General features: G+C 49.6%; 1 protein-coding gene across 1 annotated transcript in view; it reads left to right on the top strand.

Moving 5' to 3' along the window:
• CUNH1orf198 (chromosome unknown C1orf198 homolog) overlaps positions 1–20,094 on the top strand; it is a 28,779-nt gene extending 8,685 nt beyond the window's left edge. The window contains exons 2-4 of the mRNA XM_031341794.1: positions 3,522–3,572; positions 16,296–16,820; positions 17,928–20,094. Of these exons, the coding sequence (XP_031197654.1) occupies positions 3,522–3,572; positions 16,296–16,820; positions 17,928–17,984 (633 nt within the window). The 3' untranslated portion in view covers positions 17,985–20,094. The remainder of the gene's footprint in view (positions 1–3,521; positions 3,573–16,295; positions 16,821–17,927) is intronic.
• The last annotated feature ends 1,158 nt before the right edge of the window (positions 20,095–21,252 follow it).

The raw sequence follows: 21,252 nt of genomic DNA, 5'->3' as shown, positions 1-21,252 counted from the left end.
TATCTCTGTGGGAGTGTGTATGTATATGTCTGTGTGAGAGTGTATCTGTGTGTGGGAGTGTGTATGTGAATGTCTGTGTGAGAGGGTATCTATGTGTGAGAGTATGTGTTTGTATGTCTGTGTGAGAGTGTATCTCTGTGGGAGTGTGTATGTGTATAGCAGTGTATCTATGCATGAGAATATGTCTGTATAGGAGTGTGTCTTGTGTGAGTATGAGTTTGTTTCTGTGTGTGGGAGCAAGAACTGCTACTTTGAGATTCTGCTGCCATTTGTGGCAGCAGCCCAGGAGCCTGCAGGGTGCCAGCACAGTCTATGACCAAGGCATTGTCCCTGCCGGGTGACTACAGCGCCCCTGCAACATTTTTGTTTGGCAGATTTATTTTTGCTAAGTGCTTTATTATTTTTTATGAGCTCAGAAGTACAGAAATCCAAGGAATCTGCCTCTTATGTTTCTTGCAGAAGCAAACAAAAAAATGTAGACCTATCAGTGACCTCTTGCGGCCTGTGACCCCCATGGAATTCCAGGGAGGGACCAAGAGGGGCTGGACAGACAGATGGCTCAGTGGTTAAGAGCACTTACTACTCTTGCAGAGGACCTAAGTTTGGTTTCTAGCACCTATGTGCAGTGTGGCTCACAATGTCTGTAACTTCAGCTCCAGGGCAATGTGACACCAACCCCACTGAGCACTGCCCCGACTTTTGCTTCCTGGAGTCCTGCTGGCAGTTGCCTCCCATAGCCTTGGACTTATCGGGCTTATCGGACTTATCTTCATAGATTCCAAGGGACTGACCTTACAGAGCTCATTAGAAGTCGGGGGAGGTGACTTATGAGTGGGTCCAGCTTCCACCCTTGTGACATACTTCTTCTATCCATTAACGTGGCTTGGGCTAGTGGCCTCAGTGGTGACATGTATTAGCCAGACAATCCCCTTCACCTTTCCCACAGTCCCATTGAGCATAAATAGCATCTGTCCCACTGACCTGCTTCCCTTCCCACTGAAGTAGCACTTTCAGCCTCACTGCCTCTCAGAGCAGTGCATCTTGTCCCAGGAGCCTAGAATCTCGGAGACTTCTGGGTCACTTCACTCGCTATCTCCATTCCCAGTGGCCTGCAGAGATGAGAACAGGCCCCAGCCGCAGCTGTGGCTCCCAGGCATTGACTCACATTCCTCCAGATAGCCATGGCCATTTTTGGAGGGTTAGAATTTATACACTGAAAGTAACTGGGATTTAGCCGAAATTCCAAAGTGGAATGCAGTGACCCTGTTCTCATTTTTAGAAGTTTTTCCTGACGACTGTGTAATGCAAAATAGCTCAAGCGGGGCTGGACAGACAGATGGCTCAGTGGTTAAGAGCACTTACTACTCTTGCAGAGGACCTGAGTTTGGTTTCCAGCATCCATGTGCAGTGTGGCTCACAATGTCTGTAACTTCAGCTCCTGGGCAATGTGACACCTCTTCTGACGTTCACAGGCACCTGCACTCGTGTGTGCTCGTGCATACATAGACACACATACACATAAATAAATAATTTTTTCAAAAAGCAGCAGAAGTCAGTTCTGGGGACAAGATCCCCAACAGATGTTGCCAAGTGTGAATTACCACTGTGCAGGACCAATGGCTATTTATGGTGGACTGTATCAGCTGTGGAGCTGAGGAGCCTTTTGGCTCTCTTAATGCCTGGCCCCATTTACTGCTGTAGTTAGCATACACAGGTCCAGGGATATACTGTCTGTGATGTGGTCTTGGTATAACATGTATCCAAGCGAACAGGCTTTTTCTGGTGTTAGCATGCAATCCTGGGACACTTTGCACACCCACTGAAGGAAAGGGTCTGAGCACAAGCTTGCAGCCCCTGCTGCTGTGCCCAGCCCCTAGCCCCGGAAACCACAGATGGGATAGCCCTCACTACACAACCACCAACTATTCATCCCCCAGTGTAAGGGACTTTCACTGGGGCAGCTTTATTCTTGGTACCTCCATCCCAGAAGACCCAGGGCACCACTTCCCACATTGGGATGCTCTGGGAGCAGGTATGGGGAAGTTGTGTGAATTGGGTGGAGTGTGTGAGGTTCTGAGCTCACAACTTTGGGACTGGGGCTTCTCCAGCTCTGGGGATGGGCCAGGGAAAAGACTTACTGTGCCGTCTGAAGCTTGGTTTCCTCATTCCCCCATTCTTAGGAACAGGCTGTCAATTGCCCAGAGCCACCATGCCTTTGTTACTATAGTTCTTAACTGGCTCTCAGCTGCCCCTCAGCTCAGCAGGCGTGTGCCTAGGGAAGGCTGGCTTGCAGCCTAGATCCTGATGCATTTGCAAGCATTCTTCAGGAGTTCCTGCCATCTGTGAGGCCAGTCTGAGCAGGGCTCTGTCAGCATCTGAAGAAGGAGCTATGGGTACAATAGCTCTCTCTCTGTGGAGGTTGGAGCCGGGTGACCTGGCTGCTAGGTGACAAGGGACATAATTTATTGGGTATTCCATGGAATGATACAGATCACCTGGAGTTGTTCAGGGATGGTGGAATATGAACATAGCATTAATGTCACTCTCAGTTTTCATATTCTGTTGGGGGTTTTAGACATAACCCTATTGGCAAAGTGCTTGCCTAGCGTGCATAAAGCCCTGAGTTCAATTCCCCAACAGTACGTAAACCAGGCATGGCAGCATATGCCTGTAATCTCAGGTTCTTGGAAAGTAGAAACAGGAAGCTCAGGAGTTCAGGCTCATCCCGGGACATATAAGTTTGAAGCCAGACTGTGATACATGCCACTCTGTCTAAAAAAAAAAAAAGATAAAAAATATTAATAAGAAGATAAAATATTTTGTTCTACTTTCCATATTACCTAGGATGCCCCATGTTTTAGGCCATGGTGCTCCCTGCCCATAGCAGTCAGGCACAGACAGGCTCTGTGGAGGTGGAGGGGAGGCTCATGCTCTTTTGTCAGTCTGGCAAACAGGACCTGCACGCGCAGGGTCAGAGTCCAGCAACTGCTCAGAAGAGTTCTACATGGTGTGAGCTGAGTCAGGAGCAACCTCAGCAATGTTATGTTTAGACACTTGCATTACTTTGAGGCTTTGTGCATTGATTCTGTTACTGGGTCTTTCACGTGGCCAGGAGAAGTGGTCTTTGCACAGGTTGCCGGATTTAAACGGGTGTGTAAGCTCCTCACAGAGGCAAGGAAACAGGTCGGAAGACTCTGCCCTCACCCCAGATCACACGGTTGGTCCCGGTCAGACTGAGGCTTGACCCTGTCTTTGCCAAGAATAGTGCCCATTCCATTTCCTGAAGCTCCTGTCCTGGGTTAAGTCGGCTAAGGTCTCCGTGGTGTTCACTGCCATGTCAGCAGGAGGCACCGGCAGCTGGGGCTGCACACTGTCCAGGGTTGGCCTTGTCAAACACTGAGACTTCCACTCTTGTACAGTTTAAATTGTCCTGTGTGTGGGTCCCTCCTAGGCCTGGATGAATGTCTATACAGGGTTGCTGGAGTTTGGGCCTCAGTCTTATTCTTTAATTTTTATTTCAGGACATAACTTGGCAAGATGAACACTCGGCCCCATTCTCCTGGGAGACAAGGGTAAGCTGAATTAAATTTAGATGTATTTGTCGATTTTGAAAATATTTGAGTATCTGTACATTTTCTTTCAACATTTGATGCATACAAAATGGTATGTGTAGTTCTTAATGCTGGGCTACAGTTGGCAGCCTGTGTTGGTAGGGCAAAGAGGGACTTTGGGGAATGAATCTCCATGTAGGTCTGTTAGTCCCACAACGTCCCATGGGTTCCCTGGTGAACTTTAGCCTCTAGAGTTGCCCTGTCAGGGGACTTCTCCACTAGAGGGATAGCCCTTGAGGAAGCTCAGAGCCCCTGATAAGGTGACTCTGGTTGGTTTATGTGCATGTACACATATACAAACACACATGGACACATGTAATTGAACCCTCATCTCCCAGTCAGTCATGTATGGTTACCATCACTGCCAGAGAGAGCATCAAGCTCTCTTCAGGTATGTCCTATCTCCCCCGTTGTCCAGGAGAAGGGCCTTAGCAGGCAGCAAAACCACAGAGTAGTGAGTGTCCTCTAGCCAAGGAGAGGCAAAAGGCCGCAGTTTTCTAACGACAGCTTTCAGCATGGTTTTTGTGGAGCTACAGAAGACACAGCTGTGTGTCTTAACAGGCTTCCAAGCACAGATAGTTCGAAAGCCTTGCTTCTTGGGTTTTCAGTCTTCCCTACTGCTTCTGATCACAGCCCTTGTCCTAGCTGACCCTGGCACCCAGGGGACCTGTGGAGAGGGAGGCTTAAGGTCAGGGAACATTGATGGGAGGCCTCTCCACTAGACCAAGTCTTTGGACCCACAAGGACTTGGAGGGCAGGGACAGCTGCACCACCCTGTGCCTGACCTAAGTGGGGTGAGGCAATCTTGACACTGAGCTGTGACATTTGAGGTGGTTTTCATGTTTGAGGACACAGGCATCCATTCCCATGAACATGTTTGCATAGCAAATACGGATTCCTCCAGGCCTCCAGACACCCCCTTATAGATCATAAATATCCTAAAGAAGCTGACTTCTGTATCACAGGTCATTGAGACTGAGACTCAGCATGTAGCCAAGGCTAGCCTCAAGCCAATGTCCCTCTGCCTCCAGTGTGTGTTCACTGTGCCCAGCTCCTATAGGGCTTTTTAAGTTTCTGCTGTAGAGGAGTAGAGAACTCAGATCTGTAGTGATAATTTTGGAATTTTAGTTTCTTTGAAAGACACAGAAATATAGAAAGTGGCTTTTGTTTTTTGGGTTTTTTGGTTTTTTTTTTTGCTTTTGTTTTTATTTTTGTTTTTTTGAGAAAGGGTTTCTCTGTATAGCCCTGGCTGTCCTGGAACTCACTCTGTAGACCAGGCTGGCCTCAAACTCAGAAATCCACCTGCCTCTGCCTCCCAAGTGCTGGGATTAAAGGTGTGTGCCACCACCGCCCAGTGTGGGATGTGGGACTGCTTCAGGTCATCCACAGCAACTGACTGTGATTTGCCTCATGCTCTAGCAGGGGCATGATTTTGTCAGCTGCAGACAGTGTGACTCTGTGATTGTGTGACACTTGGAATTCTGTAGACTTTTCAAAGGGTGTATGAATGCTAGGGCCCCGAGAGGCAGGGTGGGTTGTTCGTTGTTTGATGGTGGTGGTGGTGGTGGTGGTTGCAGTTTAAGTAGTCATTTGCAAACAAGAAAAGGGCAGAAGGAGGAGGAGGGGAAGGAGGAGGAAGAGAAGAGAGAGAGGGAGGAGAAGAGGAAGAGGAAGAGGAGGGGGAGGAGAAGAAATATTTAGATACCCTGATGGTGAAGATCAAACTTGCCTCAAGGAACCCCAGTCTCCCAGTCAGCAGGAAGTAGTCTAATAATAATGTTGCCCCCTTACTGACCCCCGGGTTTACTCAGGGATCTCTTTCCTTTACTTTTCTATCCATTTTTTTTCTTATCTAGTGTTAGGGGGTTGAAAGAGAGAAAGAAAAGGAGTGGAGAAGGGTGGAAGAACGAACCCACAAAATAGTAGGTCAGCTACACAGATCTGCACAGAGAGTTGGGGATGGAGGCAGTCAGTGGGGAGCAGACATGGGCTGCCTGGATGTTGTCTCTGCCCTCACCTCCTTCCCTCTAACTGTAAAGTTTCTGGAGGCAGAGCGGGGCATGTAGCATGTGTGGAGATGTGAATGGCAGCCCCTTCCGCTCCTAAGTCACTTTAGAGATGCAGAAAGTATCGCCACTTGCTGCTCCTTAGCCAGAACCTCAGAGGACCTTCACCTCTGCTTCTACCAGTAGGGTTGTGATCCTCTTAGGATTTACTGCTGTGAGCAGACACCATGACCAAGGTAACTCTTATAAAAACAACATTTAATTGGGGCTGGCTTACAGATTCAGTGGATCAGTCCATTATCATCAAGGTAGGAGCATGGAGCATCCAGGCAGGCATGGTGCAGGAGGAGCTGAGAGTTCTACATCTTCATCTGAAGGCTGCTAGCAGAAGACTGACTTCCAGGCAGCTAGGATGAGGGTCTTAAAGCCCACTCCCACAGTGACACACCTACTCCAACAAGGCTGCACCTACTCCAATACATCCACACCTTCTAATAGTGCCACTTCCTGGGCTGAGTATATACAAACCGTTACAGGGACTTAAAGGTGACCTGGGACCTCAATGGAGAACTGCATGCAGGTGATGGGCTTTAGTGAGGGTGGGGCCCTGGTCTCTAAGTGCATGGTGGGAGATCAAACCCCATGGTCTGTAGACCCTTATGGATAGTGACCTTGCTTTGTCAGCTGTCATTGATCCAAGCACTTTCCCAGGACTGGTGGCCCAAAGCAGCACCATTTAACCTGTGGTGCTGTGAGTCAGAGCAGGGCTCAGCTAGGCTGTTCTTGGTGGTTTCCAGCACAGTGTGGCAGTGGCACATTTGGGTTGTTGAGTGTCCCTGAGGCCTCTAGGTAGGGTGGGAACAGCTCAGCAGTGAACCTGCTTTGTTCCTGGGCCTGGTTACTGTCTAGCATGCTAGAGTGGGGATGGGGGCGTGGGTGGGGGTGGGAGAGAGAAGGATGAAGGGAGGGGTGGAGGAGGTAGGAGGAGGAAGTGGGAGGGTGAGAGGGTAGGGGTGGGGGACAGGAGAGAGTGGTGGGAGGAGGTGGGAGTAGAGGGTGAGAGGGGAGAGGGTGAGCAAGGGGTGGGGCAAGAGGATCCTCACAGCATTTGCAGCATGTTTAATGCAAGTTTGGTCCTCTCTCCACTGTCAATTCTGTGGTATTTCTTGCTACTTGAACTGCATCATCTACTGACCTTTGTTTTGTTTTTTTTCACATTTACTTATTTGTTTGTTTGGTGTGTCTACACACCATGGCTTTTGCATGTGGAGATCAGGTGACAAGAAGACTTGGTTCTCTCCTTCCACGGTGTAAGTTCTGGGTATTGAGCTCAGTGTCAGGCTTGGTTGCAAGTCACTAGCTTTTCCCTCTAAGTTCTCCCAGCAGCCTTCTCTTCCTCCCTCCCTCCCTTCCTTCCTCCCTCCATCCTTCCATCCCTCCTTCCCTCCTTCTCTCCTTCCATCCCTCCCTCAATTCCTTCCTTCCTTCTTTTCTTCCTTCCTTCCTTTATCTTTCTTAATTAATTTATTTATTTCTTCCTTCTTTCTTCCTTTCTTTCTTCCTTTTTCTTTCTTTTCCTGAGACATCATTTTCATATAGCTCAGACTAGTCTTAGACTCTCAGCAACCCTCCTGCTGCAGCCTCCCTGTCCTGGTCCACCACTCTTAACCTGTTTGTTTTTGTAGGACTGGACTCAGGGCCTCACAAATATTAGGTGAGCTTACCGCTGGGTTGTATCTCCAGTTTATAGATTTTATTAATTCTGATGAAGTACACATAATGTAAAATTTGCTAGCTTAGCTTTTGGAGGGGGGGGGTGCTGGGCATTGAACTTGTGGGTTCACACGTGCTGAGGTCTGCCACTGAGCTGCACCTCCAACCCATTTACTGGTGTGTGTGTGTGTGTGTGTGTGTGTGTGTATGTGTGTATGTGTGTGTGTGTATGTGTGCTGTCAAATGGATGTGCATGCATGTATGTGTATGTGTGCACTCATGCATATGGAGCCCATGTGTATGTACTGTCAAGAGTATGAGTGTGGATGTGCATGCACATGTGTATGTATGTGTGTGTGTGTGTGTATGTGTGTTGTCAAGTGCATGTGTGTACAGGCATGTGAGGGAACGTCTATACTTGTGCATATGAAGCCCAGCAGTCAAATTCAAGTTTGGTACTCAGGTACCATTCACCTTGTTTTTGAGACAAGGTCTCTCTCTCTCTCTCTCTCTCTCTCTCTCTCTCTTTCTCTCTTTTTTAATGTGCATATATGTATGCACAAGTAGAGATCAGAGGACAACTGCAGGGAGTTGGTTCTCTCCTTCCACCTGTTGAGCTGGGTCTCTCTACTGGTTTCTGTGTGTCCCATGCTGTGGCGGCACCTGCCTTTATTTATTTATCTAATTTATTTTTTTTTTAAAGAGCTATTTATTTTATGTATGTGAGTACACTGTTGCTCTCTTTAGACAGACCAGAAGAGGACATCAGATTCCATTGCAGATAGTTGTGAGCCACCATGTGATTGCTGGGAATTGAACTCAGGACCTCTGGAAGAGCAGCCAGTGCTTTTAACTGCTGAGCTGTCTCTCCAGCCTGAGACAAGGTCTCCTGGTGGCTTGGAACTGGCGGGTTCAAGGCAGCCAGTGACCCTTTGGATCCACCTTCCTTGGCACCGGGGTAACAAGCACACACACTTCACTCACCTTTCTGTTCTTCAATATTATTTCTAATTATGTGTGTGTGTTTCAGTCTGTACGCACACGTGAGTGTGAACGCAGGTACCTACAGAGTCCAGAAGAGCTTCTTAGATCCCCTGGAATCGGAGTGACGGGCTGTTACCGGCTCCCCAGTACAGGTGCTGGCAACCTAGAAGAGCAGTGTGCTTTCTTGCTCAGCTTTGGAGACATCTCTTCAGCTCCAGTGTTTTCTTTAAACATGGGTTCTGGGATCAAACTTAGGTCTCTGCTTGCCAAACACTTTGCTGATTGAGAGATCCCTCCTGCCCCAATTAACTACATAAAAATGTTTACGTATGTGTGTGTATGCATATGATTTATTCCACATGCGAGCAGGTACCTAGAACAGCTGGAAGGTGTTGAACCCCGTGGAGCTGGAGTTACAAGCGGTCGTGAGCCACCAGTTGTGGGTCCTGGGGATGGAACTTGGAATCTCTGAAAAGAGCAGTCCACACTCTTAACTGCAGAGCCACCCCTTCAGCACCCCGCTAACCACTCTTGAGTGAGCAGTTCTGTGGCATTTAGTACCCTCATCCTCCACCGACTGTCTCCCATACTGTCATCTGATTACACAGTCGCGTGTGTCTATGGGGCACAAGATGTTTTGCTATATTTGCATATGTTGTAGGGTAATTAGGTCAAGCAAACAAACATATCCAACTTTTCCATTATGTAAGACACATCCCTGGACTCTGACAGTAACTCCAGCACTGCCCCCATCCCCCAACCCCCTACACCCTGCACACCTCCACAGGGATACGGTCACCACTGAGATCTCTTCCACTCCTCTATCAGCTTGTCAGGCAAGCTGGGGCTGGGGGTGGGTGCCCTTGGGATCAGTGCACTCTTCTCTCAGGATCCTATGTTTCCAGAGGAAAAACCCTAGCACCCAGAAGGCCCCAGACTAGGAGAGAGGAAGGGATGGAGAAGATTCCTTGCATTCCCAGGCCACCTGGGCTGCAGACACATTGGGGAATGTGTAGGGAGGCTGGGTGAGCAGGGCTTGGCCCTTGGGACCCCATCCCCAAGGTCCTTCTTCTCCCAAGCTGTCTGGCTTCTGTCTGTCTGTCTCTGTATTTACTAATGTTTAGCTGCCTGTTTGAGGTCTCACGGAGGATGAGGGGAGATTATTGATTTCCAGGCCTCCCCCAGAGGAAAAAGCACCTGTGTGTGTGCGCACGCTCATCCATATACATGCCAGGACATCTTTCATCCTCCAGACCAGGCCCTTCCTCACAACTCACGTGCTCATCTGAACTCCTCCCTGCTGATCCCACCTTCAGTGAGAGGGTCACCTAACCATCTGACTGGAGAATGGAGTAGCCGATGCCTGTGGCTCGTAGGTGTCACTGCTCGTTGGTGGGTGGAGGGGCTGCTTGGTTCTAAGCCATGGCCTTCCATGCACCTCCTCAATGTCAAATCCATTTTTGAGGGGCATAGCCCCATAGGCTGCACCCAATCCCATCACAACTCCTACATGGTTGGGCCCTATGTTTCTTCCTCACAAAGTCCCCTTTCTCTCCTTGATGGTTGACCTCCCTCCTTCCTCCCTTGCCCCTCTCTTTCCCTCTCACCTGTCCTAATACAACCTCCCCCCAACCCCGCCTTTAGAAACTTAGACCTCAGCTTGTGGCCTTCTGCTCTAGACCCTTCCATGTTTTCCTTGTGTTAGAATATTGGGAAGTTCCTTTAGTTCAGTGGTGCCCTTGGCTCCCTCATTGCATCCCTGTCTGTCCTCCCTTACCTCAGCGTCCTTGCTGGATTCCACCCACCTTGAAAACCCCTGACCTGCGGCTGCTGTATATATCCTATTTCTGACTGTCCCAGCCACACCAGTGTGGGGTCTGTACTGGGCATTGTGGTACAGCATCTTGGACTGTCCATCCGTTTGAAAGGAGCAGCTTAGGTGGGGGAAGACAAACAGGGAAGTTCTCTGCCTAAGTTATGCTCTCAACACAATATTACCCATTCTCCTGAGGGATTCAAGATATCCATGTCCTCGTCACGGGCCAAGACTCCTGTCTGTAGCATTGATTCCTACATCCACCTTGGCTCCTCCCTGCCTGCCACTTCCTGGGTCTTACGACACTGAGTTTTTTTCTGCCCTGGAGCCTGACTGGTGAGTGAGTATTTGCCCGCCTCAGGGTTTCTAAACTAGGGGCATGTGTGACTCTGCTCCTGGTCTGGACAAGTGCCTTGGGATATGAGGTGGATGGATTTAAGGCACTGCCCAGTATGTCAAGCTGCAAGTTGGTGCTGGCTCATCCCTATAAGATGCTCCTTTGCTAATTTTGTGATTCTTAAAGCTTTGTAGGCACACTCCTCCCCTTTCGGAGGGCAGGAAAGAGGAACACATGCTAAGCGTATGACAGGCTGTTGGGGAGTTCTTCAGATTCTGACTGTGTGCCCGTAGCCTTTGTCTTGAGTTTAGCTTTGCCAGCGGCTGCCAAGCCAAACAGTCCTTTTTAGCAGCATGCATTCCCCCCTTTGCTGAATATCACACATTCCTCTCCAGTGAGTGGGGCATAAAAATAGACACTGGGCTCTGTTGTGGTCTTACTGTTTTTAGAGTGGATATAGCCAGCTGAGCCCTGGTTCCCCACATGGGCTGACTGACCAGGTTGTAGGGATGTCAGGAACCCTGGGTGGGGCACTGCCAGGAGCTGAGGAGATTCTTGTCTCCCTCCAAGATCACAGAAAGCAGTCAGTTGAGCCCTGACTCTCTCTTCCTTTAGTCCGTGCCATGACCTAGTGACCACTGTCCCTTCTAGTTATCTTCTATGTAGTGTCCTGCAAGACTGACTCAGCAGCTTGGGCACTGAAGGAAGGCCACACGACTTCCTTCCCGCTCTTGAAGAAGACATGTTTGGGAAAGCTTGTCCCTGGCATGTATGGTCTTCCTGTTTTCCACCTTGGCCTATGTGGGCCCCAGGGGGAAGTGGCCTGGTCTGGCCTTCAAGACCAGTGCTGTCTGGAAAAGTCAGGTGAGCTGCCTTGGTAGGTCTTCTGTGATGAGAAAAGAATAGTGAATCCATGTCCCTTCACTTCATTTCCATGGAGAGTTTCCCATAGTGCCACATATATAACACATGTTCAGTCAACTAAGACTCTGGACTGTTCTCCCCAAGTCTGTGGTGTGAAGTCAGCTAACTTCTGTGGTGGCTGTAGTCAGCCTGGGGCCTTCTGCCAGGAGCTGGGCTCCTTCTTACCTTGCTCTGCACCCTGGAGATTTAGTGCCTGTTTTCTCTAAGTGGACCTGTGGACCGACTCAGCCTGGAGTAGGAAAGCTGGGCTATGGGTACCTCTGGGCACTCCCTCTGGCCCCCAGGACTGAATCTTTAATGCTTCCCATGGGCCCTATTTTCTAGCCACTATCCTGTTCCCTAAGCTTTCACAGGGTCTAGGGGTCCTGGGTCTGCCAAAGCTCTGCCCTCTTCACCTTCTGTGAGCCTGGAATTACCAGGTTGTGTCAGTAGCTGTGAGAAACAGCTGTACTAGTCAGTTTCCAGCAAGCTATGATGGAAACCCCCAGAATGGGGAACTTGGAGTCACCATGACCTTGTTGAGCCCATTCTTTGGTTCATTAGTTGAGCCAACGTAGACAGGGATGGGAAACAAGTTCTTTCTCTCCTCCCGACCAGCTGTCTGATAATATTTGAATACCTTCTCTTCTTATGGGGCCAGTGAGAGGTGCTTCACCAGCAAGGAGGAGAAGATTGGCTTGTTAGAGGAGACTAGTCACACTTTATGTGCAAAGTTAAGAATCAAGAGAACACAAGAAAGGGGAGGCAGATTGGTCAGGATCTGCTGCCTCCTCTCCCTTCTCCCTCCTCCCCTTCTCCCTCCTCCCCTTCTCCCTCCTCCCCTTCTTCCTCCTCTCCTTCTTCCTCCTCTCCCTAGTGCCCCCCTTTCTTGCTATTTTCTTTTTTGTTTTTGTTCTCATTTTTCTGTACAGGGTGTTGCTGTGGCTTGTTGGCCAGGTAACTTCTATGTAGCCCAGATTAGGGTCAAACCCACTGCCATCCTTTTGTCTCCGCCTCTTGAGTGGTAGGATTGTAAGCAACAGCCACTGTGCCCCGCTTTTTTTCTTCTCTTTTCTTTTCTTTTTGTTTTTTGAGACAAGTTATCTCTATTATGTAGCTCTGGCTGTCCTGGACCTCACTACAGAGATCAGACAGGCCTCAGATTCACAGAGAGATCTATCTGCCTCTGCCTCCTGAGTGTTGAGATTAAAGGTGGTACTCCTCCAAAGTTCCCATAGCTCGTAGTTACCTCCTCCTGGCAACGGGCCCATTCCAAGTTGACCTGGGAAGCTGCAGAGTGCCTGGTCACCCTCCAACCTCCAATTTGACGGGAGCTCTCATTTTGGTAGTGACACCTCAGACTCCAGCCCCCCACATGTCAGGATGCTTGGTTTTGCAATCCACAGTCCCAATGGGGAGGGGGGTCAAAAAAAAAAAAAAAGCCTAGATGTGTCAAACTGCTTTTGTGATGTGAGCCTTCCTCCACAATTTCCAGATCAAAGTCAACCCTATCCCCGAGTCTTGGCCACTTCCAAGCTATTTTTAGCAGGTTGCTTACTTAAAGAAACCATTGTGTCTGTCTGTGTGTCTTTGTTCCTTACTAGGGAATTTGGGAGTAGGCAGTGTTCAGAATGCTCTACCTAGAAATGATCCTGAGTGAATTGGCACATGTCTGTAATCTCATGATTCAAGAGGTAGAGGCTGGGGGATCCAGAATTCAAGGAAGCCTTGCAACATAGAGTTTGAAGCTACCTTGGGCTATCAGACCCTGTCTCAAATAAAACAAAACAAAACAAAACAAACAAACAAACCTAAACAAACAAAAACCTGTAAAGTTAGAACGGATTACGAATGAATACAGGTGGGTCGTGTGATGGATGGGACCCTGCCATTTCCATGGGCACCAGCCTTGGTAGCCGCTCACAGTTCAAGTCAGGCTTTGGAGTCTCTTGTTCTGGACTGAAATCCCAGCGGCAGGGTCTCCTAGTAGACTAGTGACCTGGGCAACTAATCTACTCTACTTCTCCAGTTTTCCTTTTCCTTTTTTTCTTTTTTCTTTGACGGGGGTTCTGGTGGCAATTCAGGCTGGAACTAGCAATCCTCCCTTGACCTGCTGAGTTCCCTGGGGGCTACAAGCATCCAGCAGTTCCCAGCCTGGCCTCTGTGTCCCCGGTCGTCGTACTTGCCACGTTAGAGCCCCTCAGTCGCCCACTCTTGCTCATGGCCATGCTTCCTTGCAGAGCCGAGGTGTGAATGACTGTTTCTCGGAGATGTTGCATTTCCGGGAGACCTAGGCATTCGGTTTGGACTTGTGTTCTTTTGTCTCCTCCTCCAGGTGAAGGGCAGCTAGCTGCTGACTTCACATTTAGGTCCTGAGCCTACATCTCACATGGAGAAAGGGTCGTGGTCCACTTTGTCTTGAGGTCCCTGCCTATGCAGAGGAACCCCAATAGTCTTATAATTTGTAAGAATGGATGTAAATTATGACACATTCCAGGATACCACCCCTTCTCATTGCCTAGGGCAGGTTCTCTGCGGAAGACCTGTGCTAAGGTTGGTTGTCCAGCCCTCTGATCCCCTTGTTGGAACCAACCCTCTCCTAGCTTGCCATCTTGGAAGTTTCAAGCTCCTAGTCTTCAATCCCAGCCCCTTCCTACTTCACTAAGAGGCTAGACAAGTGGCTTTCAGGCTGCTGGGGTTCTGCCAATCAACCCCTAACTGGCTAGGGGACAGGAAGCCTAACTTCTCCTCCTCTGTGCTTTTGTACAGTGTCACTGTCTGTGTTAAATTGCTATTTTTTGTTTCCGTCATTAAAAAAAATAGAAAAAAAAAAGAGAGAGAAACAGATTGGCCCATTTATCAGATGATACCATATGTGTCCCAGTGTTTTTGTGAGTCAGCACAGGTTGAAATGACCAACTCAGTTGACCAGAAATAACTCTGATCTACAGCTGGGGCTTAAGACACAGAGCAGCTGTGTAAAGCAGTTTGACTGTGTGAATCTGAGACTACTCACTGGGAATTTAAACCTTTGTCTTAGATACTTTGTTTCCGCAAGCCTGAGGATGGTCCCAGGGACCCCAGCTGCAGGGGTGAGGGTCAGCAGGTGTAAACTGCTCATAAAGAACGTAAGGTAGGCTGTGGGAAAGGTACCGAGTTCACAGCCCCTAAGAATAGTGTTGCCAGGACCGGGAAGACGGCCGTCAGTAGATTCTCTCCCTACAAGTATGAGGCTGGGTAAAAAGCCCTGCCTTGGTGACAGGCACTTGTTTTCCTAGTGCTGATGGCATAGAAACAAAGAACAAGAAAGCCATTATACCAAAAAAAAAAAAAAAAAAGCTGGGCAGTGGTGGCGCATGCCTTTAATCCCAGCACTTGGGAGGCAGAGGCAGGTGGATTTCTGAGTTCAAGGCCAGCCTCGTCTACAGAGTGAGTTCCAGGACAGCCAGGGCTACACAGAGAAACCCTGTCTCAGGGGGAGGTGGGGGGGGCTGTTATAGAATATTATTCTTGGGGAAATGTGAACAAATGTCTGTTCACCCCAAATAAGGAACCAATTGCAGACCAAAGGAAGGATACCACCAAAGTCCAACTTGATGAACCAGTGTGTTTTATTGGGGGTGATCTGCAGGAGTATGGATGGGGGGGTGGTCACTTACAGGAGCAGAAATGACTCAGTGACAGCTGCAAAAACCCACCCCAGCATGGGTGATAGCTCAGCAAAGCTGGAAACCTGGAGCATACTGCACAGCCTGCGGGCAGCTCGGCAGGTTGAAGAGCATATCTTCCATGGAGCTCAGTTGGTCTGAGTCATGTCTACTTGTTCAGTAGCATCTCTTAGCAATCCTCACTGCTTATATAGGCATGTGAGGAAGGTCCCTAGTGAATTTGGTCAGTTTCAGGGATTTCCTAAAGCTATTGAGTTGTTCACTTCCTGAGTCTCAAGAAGATTCCTTCCAAGAGGAATTTACTATTCAACACCGGCATCTGAGGGACATACTTGAAGTTGTCCCCTGGACTCTACACACACCTGTACACACACATACACATACACACATATACACAGAGGTTGTGAAGACCTGGGTGATGCTCAGGCTGCACTGAAGAAGTGACACCCACATTACAGACCTGACAAGACCATACCTAATACATATGAGAATGTGGCACAAAAATGCAGTTTGGTGGGAATGGGGTTATGATTCATTTTTCTGAGCTTTCCTCTACTTTCCCAGCTTTATACAATATCATTTATTATTCTACTTTTACAAGAAAGTGGTATAATGGTGCTGACATGATGGGAAGTGAACTTTTCAGTATTGATTTTTGAGATCGTTCAGAGGGGGGAAGACATCGCCTGCAGTTAGCTCTTCTCTGACAGAAGGCTCAGTATCTTTGGCAATGGTTTCTGTCAGAAACACTCAGTAGCAGCATCTCAGGGGCCGCGGTGGTTGACTGGATGTGGGTCAGGAACGTGGTTGACCTGTGCACTCAGACATGAGATATAGGCTTTGCTTACAGAGCTTCCCTTTGCTCTCAGTGTTTCCGTGGGCAGCAGGACTCTGATGTCTGAAGGACCCCACATGCTCTTCCTCACCTGCTCACAGCACCCCCTCAGTAAAGGCCAGAACTGTGGTGGCCCAGCCATGTGCTCTCAGAGCCTGCAGGAGTCCTTGGCCATGGTTATGATTCTGGTCTTAGAGCTAACTGTTCAGGGGTCGTCGTAACAGGGCTTGGCCTCATAACTCCCAATGTGCTTCAGGTAGGTAGTAAGAACTACTGTGAAAATAGTCACTTGGGACCAACCAATAATCAGCTTACATTTTTACAACATCTGTCCATCCGTGAGGAAGAATGTGTGAACCAGACGTCTGCCCCGGGGGTTCCAGGACTTGCTCTCATTTTCTCTCTTTTCTGTCTCCCCCCAGAGTCAGATGGAATTCAGCATCTCCTCCTTATCCATCCAGGAGCCCAGCACTGCCACTGTGACCAGTGATGCCAGGCCTCTGGCCAAGGCCCCTCAGGGCACACAGGGTTCCAAACCTGCCCAGAGCAGCAGATCCTCTAGCCTGGATGCCCTGGGACCATCTCGAAAAGAGGAGGAAGCATCCTTCTGGAAGATCAATGCAGAGCGCTCCCGGGAGGGGCCTGAGGCTGACTTCCAGTCCCTGACACCCAGCCAAATCAAGTCCATGGAGAAGGGGGACAAGGTTCTGCCAGCTTGCTACCGCCAGGAGCCCGCCACGAAAGACAGGGAGGCCAAGCCTGTGCCACAGGAACAGCAAACCCTCCCCAGTGTGAGCGCAGAGCAAGAGGTGCCCCAGCCGGTGCAAGCCCCTGCCAGTTTGCTGCCCAAGGCTACCCTCACTGAGTCCCCAGAGAAGCCACCGCCTCCTGCCGCCCAGCTGGACGAAGATGATGATGCTTTGTTCTCAGAGCCTGCACTTTCGCAGGTGGGTGATGATGCCAAATTCACGTCAGAAGGGATGGGGCGGGGGGGCGGGGTTCTCTCATGAATGACCAAGGGGAGCCCGTGGGATGGAACAGTACCAGTGTCCCCATGGTCTCCTTCCCCTCCTCTGAGTTCAATTTTCAAAGCCCATGTTAAGATGAAAAATTTAGGCATGGTGCAGTGCTTATAATCCCAGTACTGGGGAGCTGGAGACAAGGAGATCCTTGTGCTGGTTGGCCAGACAGCACAGCCTATTTGGTCGGACCATAATGGCTCAAGGACACAGAGGGATTAACCCCGGAAACCTCAAAGACAGGAGGGCAGGAGTTGGCTTTCTCCCCTCCTCCCAACCTGGCGCCAGAAAGTCAGCATTGCCCCCCAACCCCCATCAGCCTTAGTAAGAATTTACTGCCCTGACAACTAACTGTCAGGCTTCTCTCCTTGTTTGACCTTATAAGGTCCCCCTGACCCCCACAGCCCCTGGGTATGTAGTGAAGCATCTTCCTGGCCAGTGTACACAGTCCCACAAACCTTTCCCCTAGAGACCCTGGCCACCTCTCCAGTGGCATAAGTGCCCCTTTTTACTCCACCCCCACCCCACCCCACCCTTCCCCATTAAACTGAACCAGTTTCTCTGAAGCTGCTCCCAGGTGTGTGTTCTTTGCCTGCACACTCCCCGCCAACCGAGACCCTACCAGCACATTCCTGTCCCTGCTGAGCTTCTCTCCCTCCGGTCCAGCCCTGTGCACAGTGGGCCTGGCTATACTATTGGAGAAGGGGACACTGGCTGGCAGATGTGTCTCTTCTCTTTATAATGCTGTGCAGAAGCGGGAGGGGGCTTGCAGAGAATCAGGTTGTTCTTTGCTTCTGGAAATGGCACACAGCCCTGGACTCTGAGGGGCTGGTGTTGGCTGTGACAGTGTCGCTTGCTCTGGACTATGCGCAGCTTTCCAGTCCATAGCACTGAGGTAAGTTGAGGTCAGGGGCCCCTGAGGCAGAAGTAACTGCTTTCATCTGGGTCATTTGAAATGAAGTGCCATGTCTAGGTTGTATGTATGGCTGAAACAGAGGCCTGCATCTTACTTTGTCTCCCTTGTGCCCCCTGCAGATCAGTTCCAGTAGCGTCCTCTTGAAGACAGGCTTTGATTTTCTGGACAACTGGTAAAATGGTGCTACCCAGAAACACAAGCAGGAGCCCCCAGCGTGGCCCAGCGTGGTGTTCAGAGGAGACTGCAGCACTGCCTGCGTATTTTCCTGTTTTCTCTACTCTTTTCTTAGTCTTTTGGAAAAACTAGGAAATGTTGCCAGTTTTCCCTGTTTTTGGTAAAACCGAATAGAGAAATACGCTATTTTCAATGATTTGATAACAAGTTTTACACTTGGGATTTTTAAACACTAGGAATCCAGTAAGCCTTGTAAATAGAACTTCTGTTCCCAGCTCCATCCCACCTTCCCTCCAAGGTTCTCTGACCAAGTCACAAAAGGTCGCAAAAGCGACCCTTTCTCCTCTCTTCCAGTTGAGGGCTCCCTTGGATGGATACGGGCTGTTAGCTGTCACTGTGGAAGAGTCATCCTCAAAAAATGTGCTTACCTGGTACTCTTCCTTCACAGAGGTCAGATTTGGCGTTACACGTCCTTCCCCTCCCAAACTCATAGGAAATAGACAGTGGGCGGGTGGCAGGCACCCTCTGAGCTGTCCTGGTGACTTACTCAGAGCTCTGATTGCTGTTTAAAAGCAGCTGCCCATTATATCCAATTCCCGTTGTTGTATATAGAGCTGCAGCAGGTTCCTTGGCTTGGTAGGAGTTTCCTTTGGGAAGCTGTTATGACCGTCCCGCTAGTGTCCCAGTCCTGACCACTGTAGGAGTCAAGGTGGTGACAGCTGTGCTGGACATCAGGGCTCTTCTGATTCACTGCGGTAGAACCTCCCAGGCTTGAGCACCCTTTACCCCAGTCTGGTTGGGCTGTTATACACAGGACACTTCCCCCAGACCTGATCACATTTCAAGTTTGAAAGGCTTTCCTGATGATTTCAGAAGCTTCCCCTTGCAGCCCCAAGAGCTCACAGCAGCAAAGCTGGATGAGGAGCGTGTGCCTCCCTCAGAATTTGATGCCCTCTGTCCTCTACGCCCTGCCATGGCCCCTGGACTCCATGCACCTGCAGGATGCCAAGCAGATCTGTGAGCTCAGGGTGGCATGGTCTATCCTTTGCTATCATCACTCTGTTCTCCTCACCTGAAGCCTTAATCTCCACGAGCCCTCCTCCAAGCGCCTGGTTTCAGTACTGAAAGGTGTAGCCTCCTTAATGTCTGAAGTAGCTTCTGGAATATTCTATATAGCTCCAACGTTAAAGCACACGGCAACGCCCCGGCCATTCTCCCCTCCCCTAGGAAGACATGCCAAAGCTGTACTTAGCCAATATTGATGTGATACCTGCCAATTAGCTTGTATCCTGAACATCCCTCCATCCCCCATGCACGGGTCGGCCTTCCTCTAGCAACTTCTGAGGAGTCATCTTTCTGCACTGTTTGTAGGGGGTTGGTAGAGAGGAAGATTTGAGGCCTGTGCAACAATGTTTTCCTTTCCCATGGGTCTATGCTCCATGGCATCGGTATAACAGGAGACTCGGCTGTGTGTAGGCAGCCTCTGTGACTGGCCCCATGGGTGACTCTCACAGTGGTGCTTCTCAAGGAGTCCTCTGAAGAGCAGGTGGGAAGTCACAGATGGGGAGTCCAGGAGGGATCCTAAAGTACCCTCCTGACCTGGGAATTGTCCTTGTACCTGGACAGAGTCCACACCACGCTGGCTTCTTGGTGTCCCCCTGGGAATATGGGGCAGTGACCAGGAAATTAGAAGTGTATTTACCATTTTCCCTTCCTCCATACATCATGATGAAGTACATTCGCTATTCTTCTCTGAAGCACATTCTTTGGCCAAAGCCAGTGTTTGGGCTCAGCACCTGGGAAGCAGCTCCAGGGCTTTGTGTTCTGCTCTTGGTGGCTGTGTCCAACAGAAGTTCTCAGGAACCCAGGCTCTGCGCGTCTGGTTTTTTCCTGAATCCCAGCCCTCTGGGTTGGATCCGATCCTATCAGGAGCAGCAGAGTCTGCCCCTGGCCAGGTGCACCCTTCCTTGCACCAGTGTGGGAATGGCCTTCCATTCTTCACTCCGCCCTCTTCCTTTGATACATACTTTCTAAATGGTAAATTCTTACTGACAGCTTGTAATTTGGTCCTATTTTATACTCTAGCCTTTAATAAAGCCATTTTAAAAATGAGAGGTCTGTTTCATTTTCTGCTGTTTAGGAAGAGAATCAGGGTGCTGGCAGTTTAACGCCACCATTCTGTTTCCTAAGAAGATGCAAAGAAATATTTGCTCACCCTAGGTAGATCACTAATAGACCAAAGAGAGGAGTCCATCCAATTCTACTTAGTGAATTTGGGTAACTTACCAAAGTGGGCCCTACAACCAGAAGGTCCCATTCTCAATGTGGTGGGTTATCTCGGGCCTCCACCATTGAAAAGTCTCCAAGTCAATCTCTCCCTCTCCATCTAGCACCACCCAAGTTCATGTGCATCAAGAGGGAGTGGCAACTGCAACCTCACTTTGGTCCTTTGACATGATGTCATACCTAGCTCCCACTGTGTTCTAGGCCTGTGGGTCATGGTCTTCTGCACACAGCAACCCTGCTTTGTGATGAGTGTCATGCCTGGAACAACATGCAAGAAAAAGACTCACACCGGTGGGAGGCAGCCCACCCGACTCCACACCAACCCTTCTGTAGTGAGTGGAAGTGATGGCCCAGTGTTCCTGCTTAGCAGACAGATGACTCTGTCCTAGAGATGTAACTAGAACACCAGACTTCACACTGCCCCTCACCACAGATCCCTGCCGGCAGAGGTGGGGGATGAATGTTGAAGCTGAGCTTTGTCCAGAGAGCCAGGGATTTGAGAAGGCAGGGTGCCAGCAGGCTTTGGAGAGGCTGGGAACAAAGGCCATCAATTGTTTAAGTTGAGTTTCACCTGTTGGTCAGGTGGTCAGCCACAGCTCTGAGGCTCATGTGTGGAAGCCTCTCTCATTGTATCTCCTACCTAATTGTCCCCTTATTGGTCCTAATTACTGTCTCTGTGCAAATGCTACTGGGTTTGCACACTTGTTTTCCTCTAAAGACAGCCCTCGAGGTGAACGCAGAACAGCAAACCATTCATGAGCAGTGTGCACACGCTGAGCTATTGGCAATGTATAGATACACATTGCCTTTTACCATATGAGAACAAATGTGTCCCCATCTGTCACTTTGCCCTTTCAGAAGGATCGTAGAGCCCTCAGATGACAGGAGCTACAGAAAGACTTTCCAAAGAGAATGCAGTAACCCCAGAGCAGATGCTGAATTCCTCCATGCCTGCCCCCTGCTGAGTGAGTACAGTTGAGGTGA

The sequence above is a fragment of the Mastomys coucha genome, unplaced genomic scaffold (genome assembly GCF_008632895.1).
Source record: "Mastomys coucha isolate ucsf_1 unplaced genomic scaffold, UCSF_Mcou_1 pScaffold22, whole genome shotgun sequence".
Classification (NCBI taxonomy): domain Eukaryota; kingdom Metazoa; phylum Chordata; class Mammalia; order Rodentia; family Muridae; genus Mastomys; species Mastomys coucha.
The sequence above is the reverse complement of the archived record's forward strand: the minus strand, read 5'-3'. Positions and strand labels throughout refer to the sequence as shown.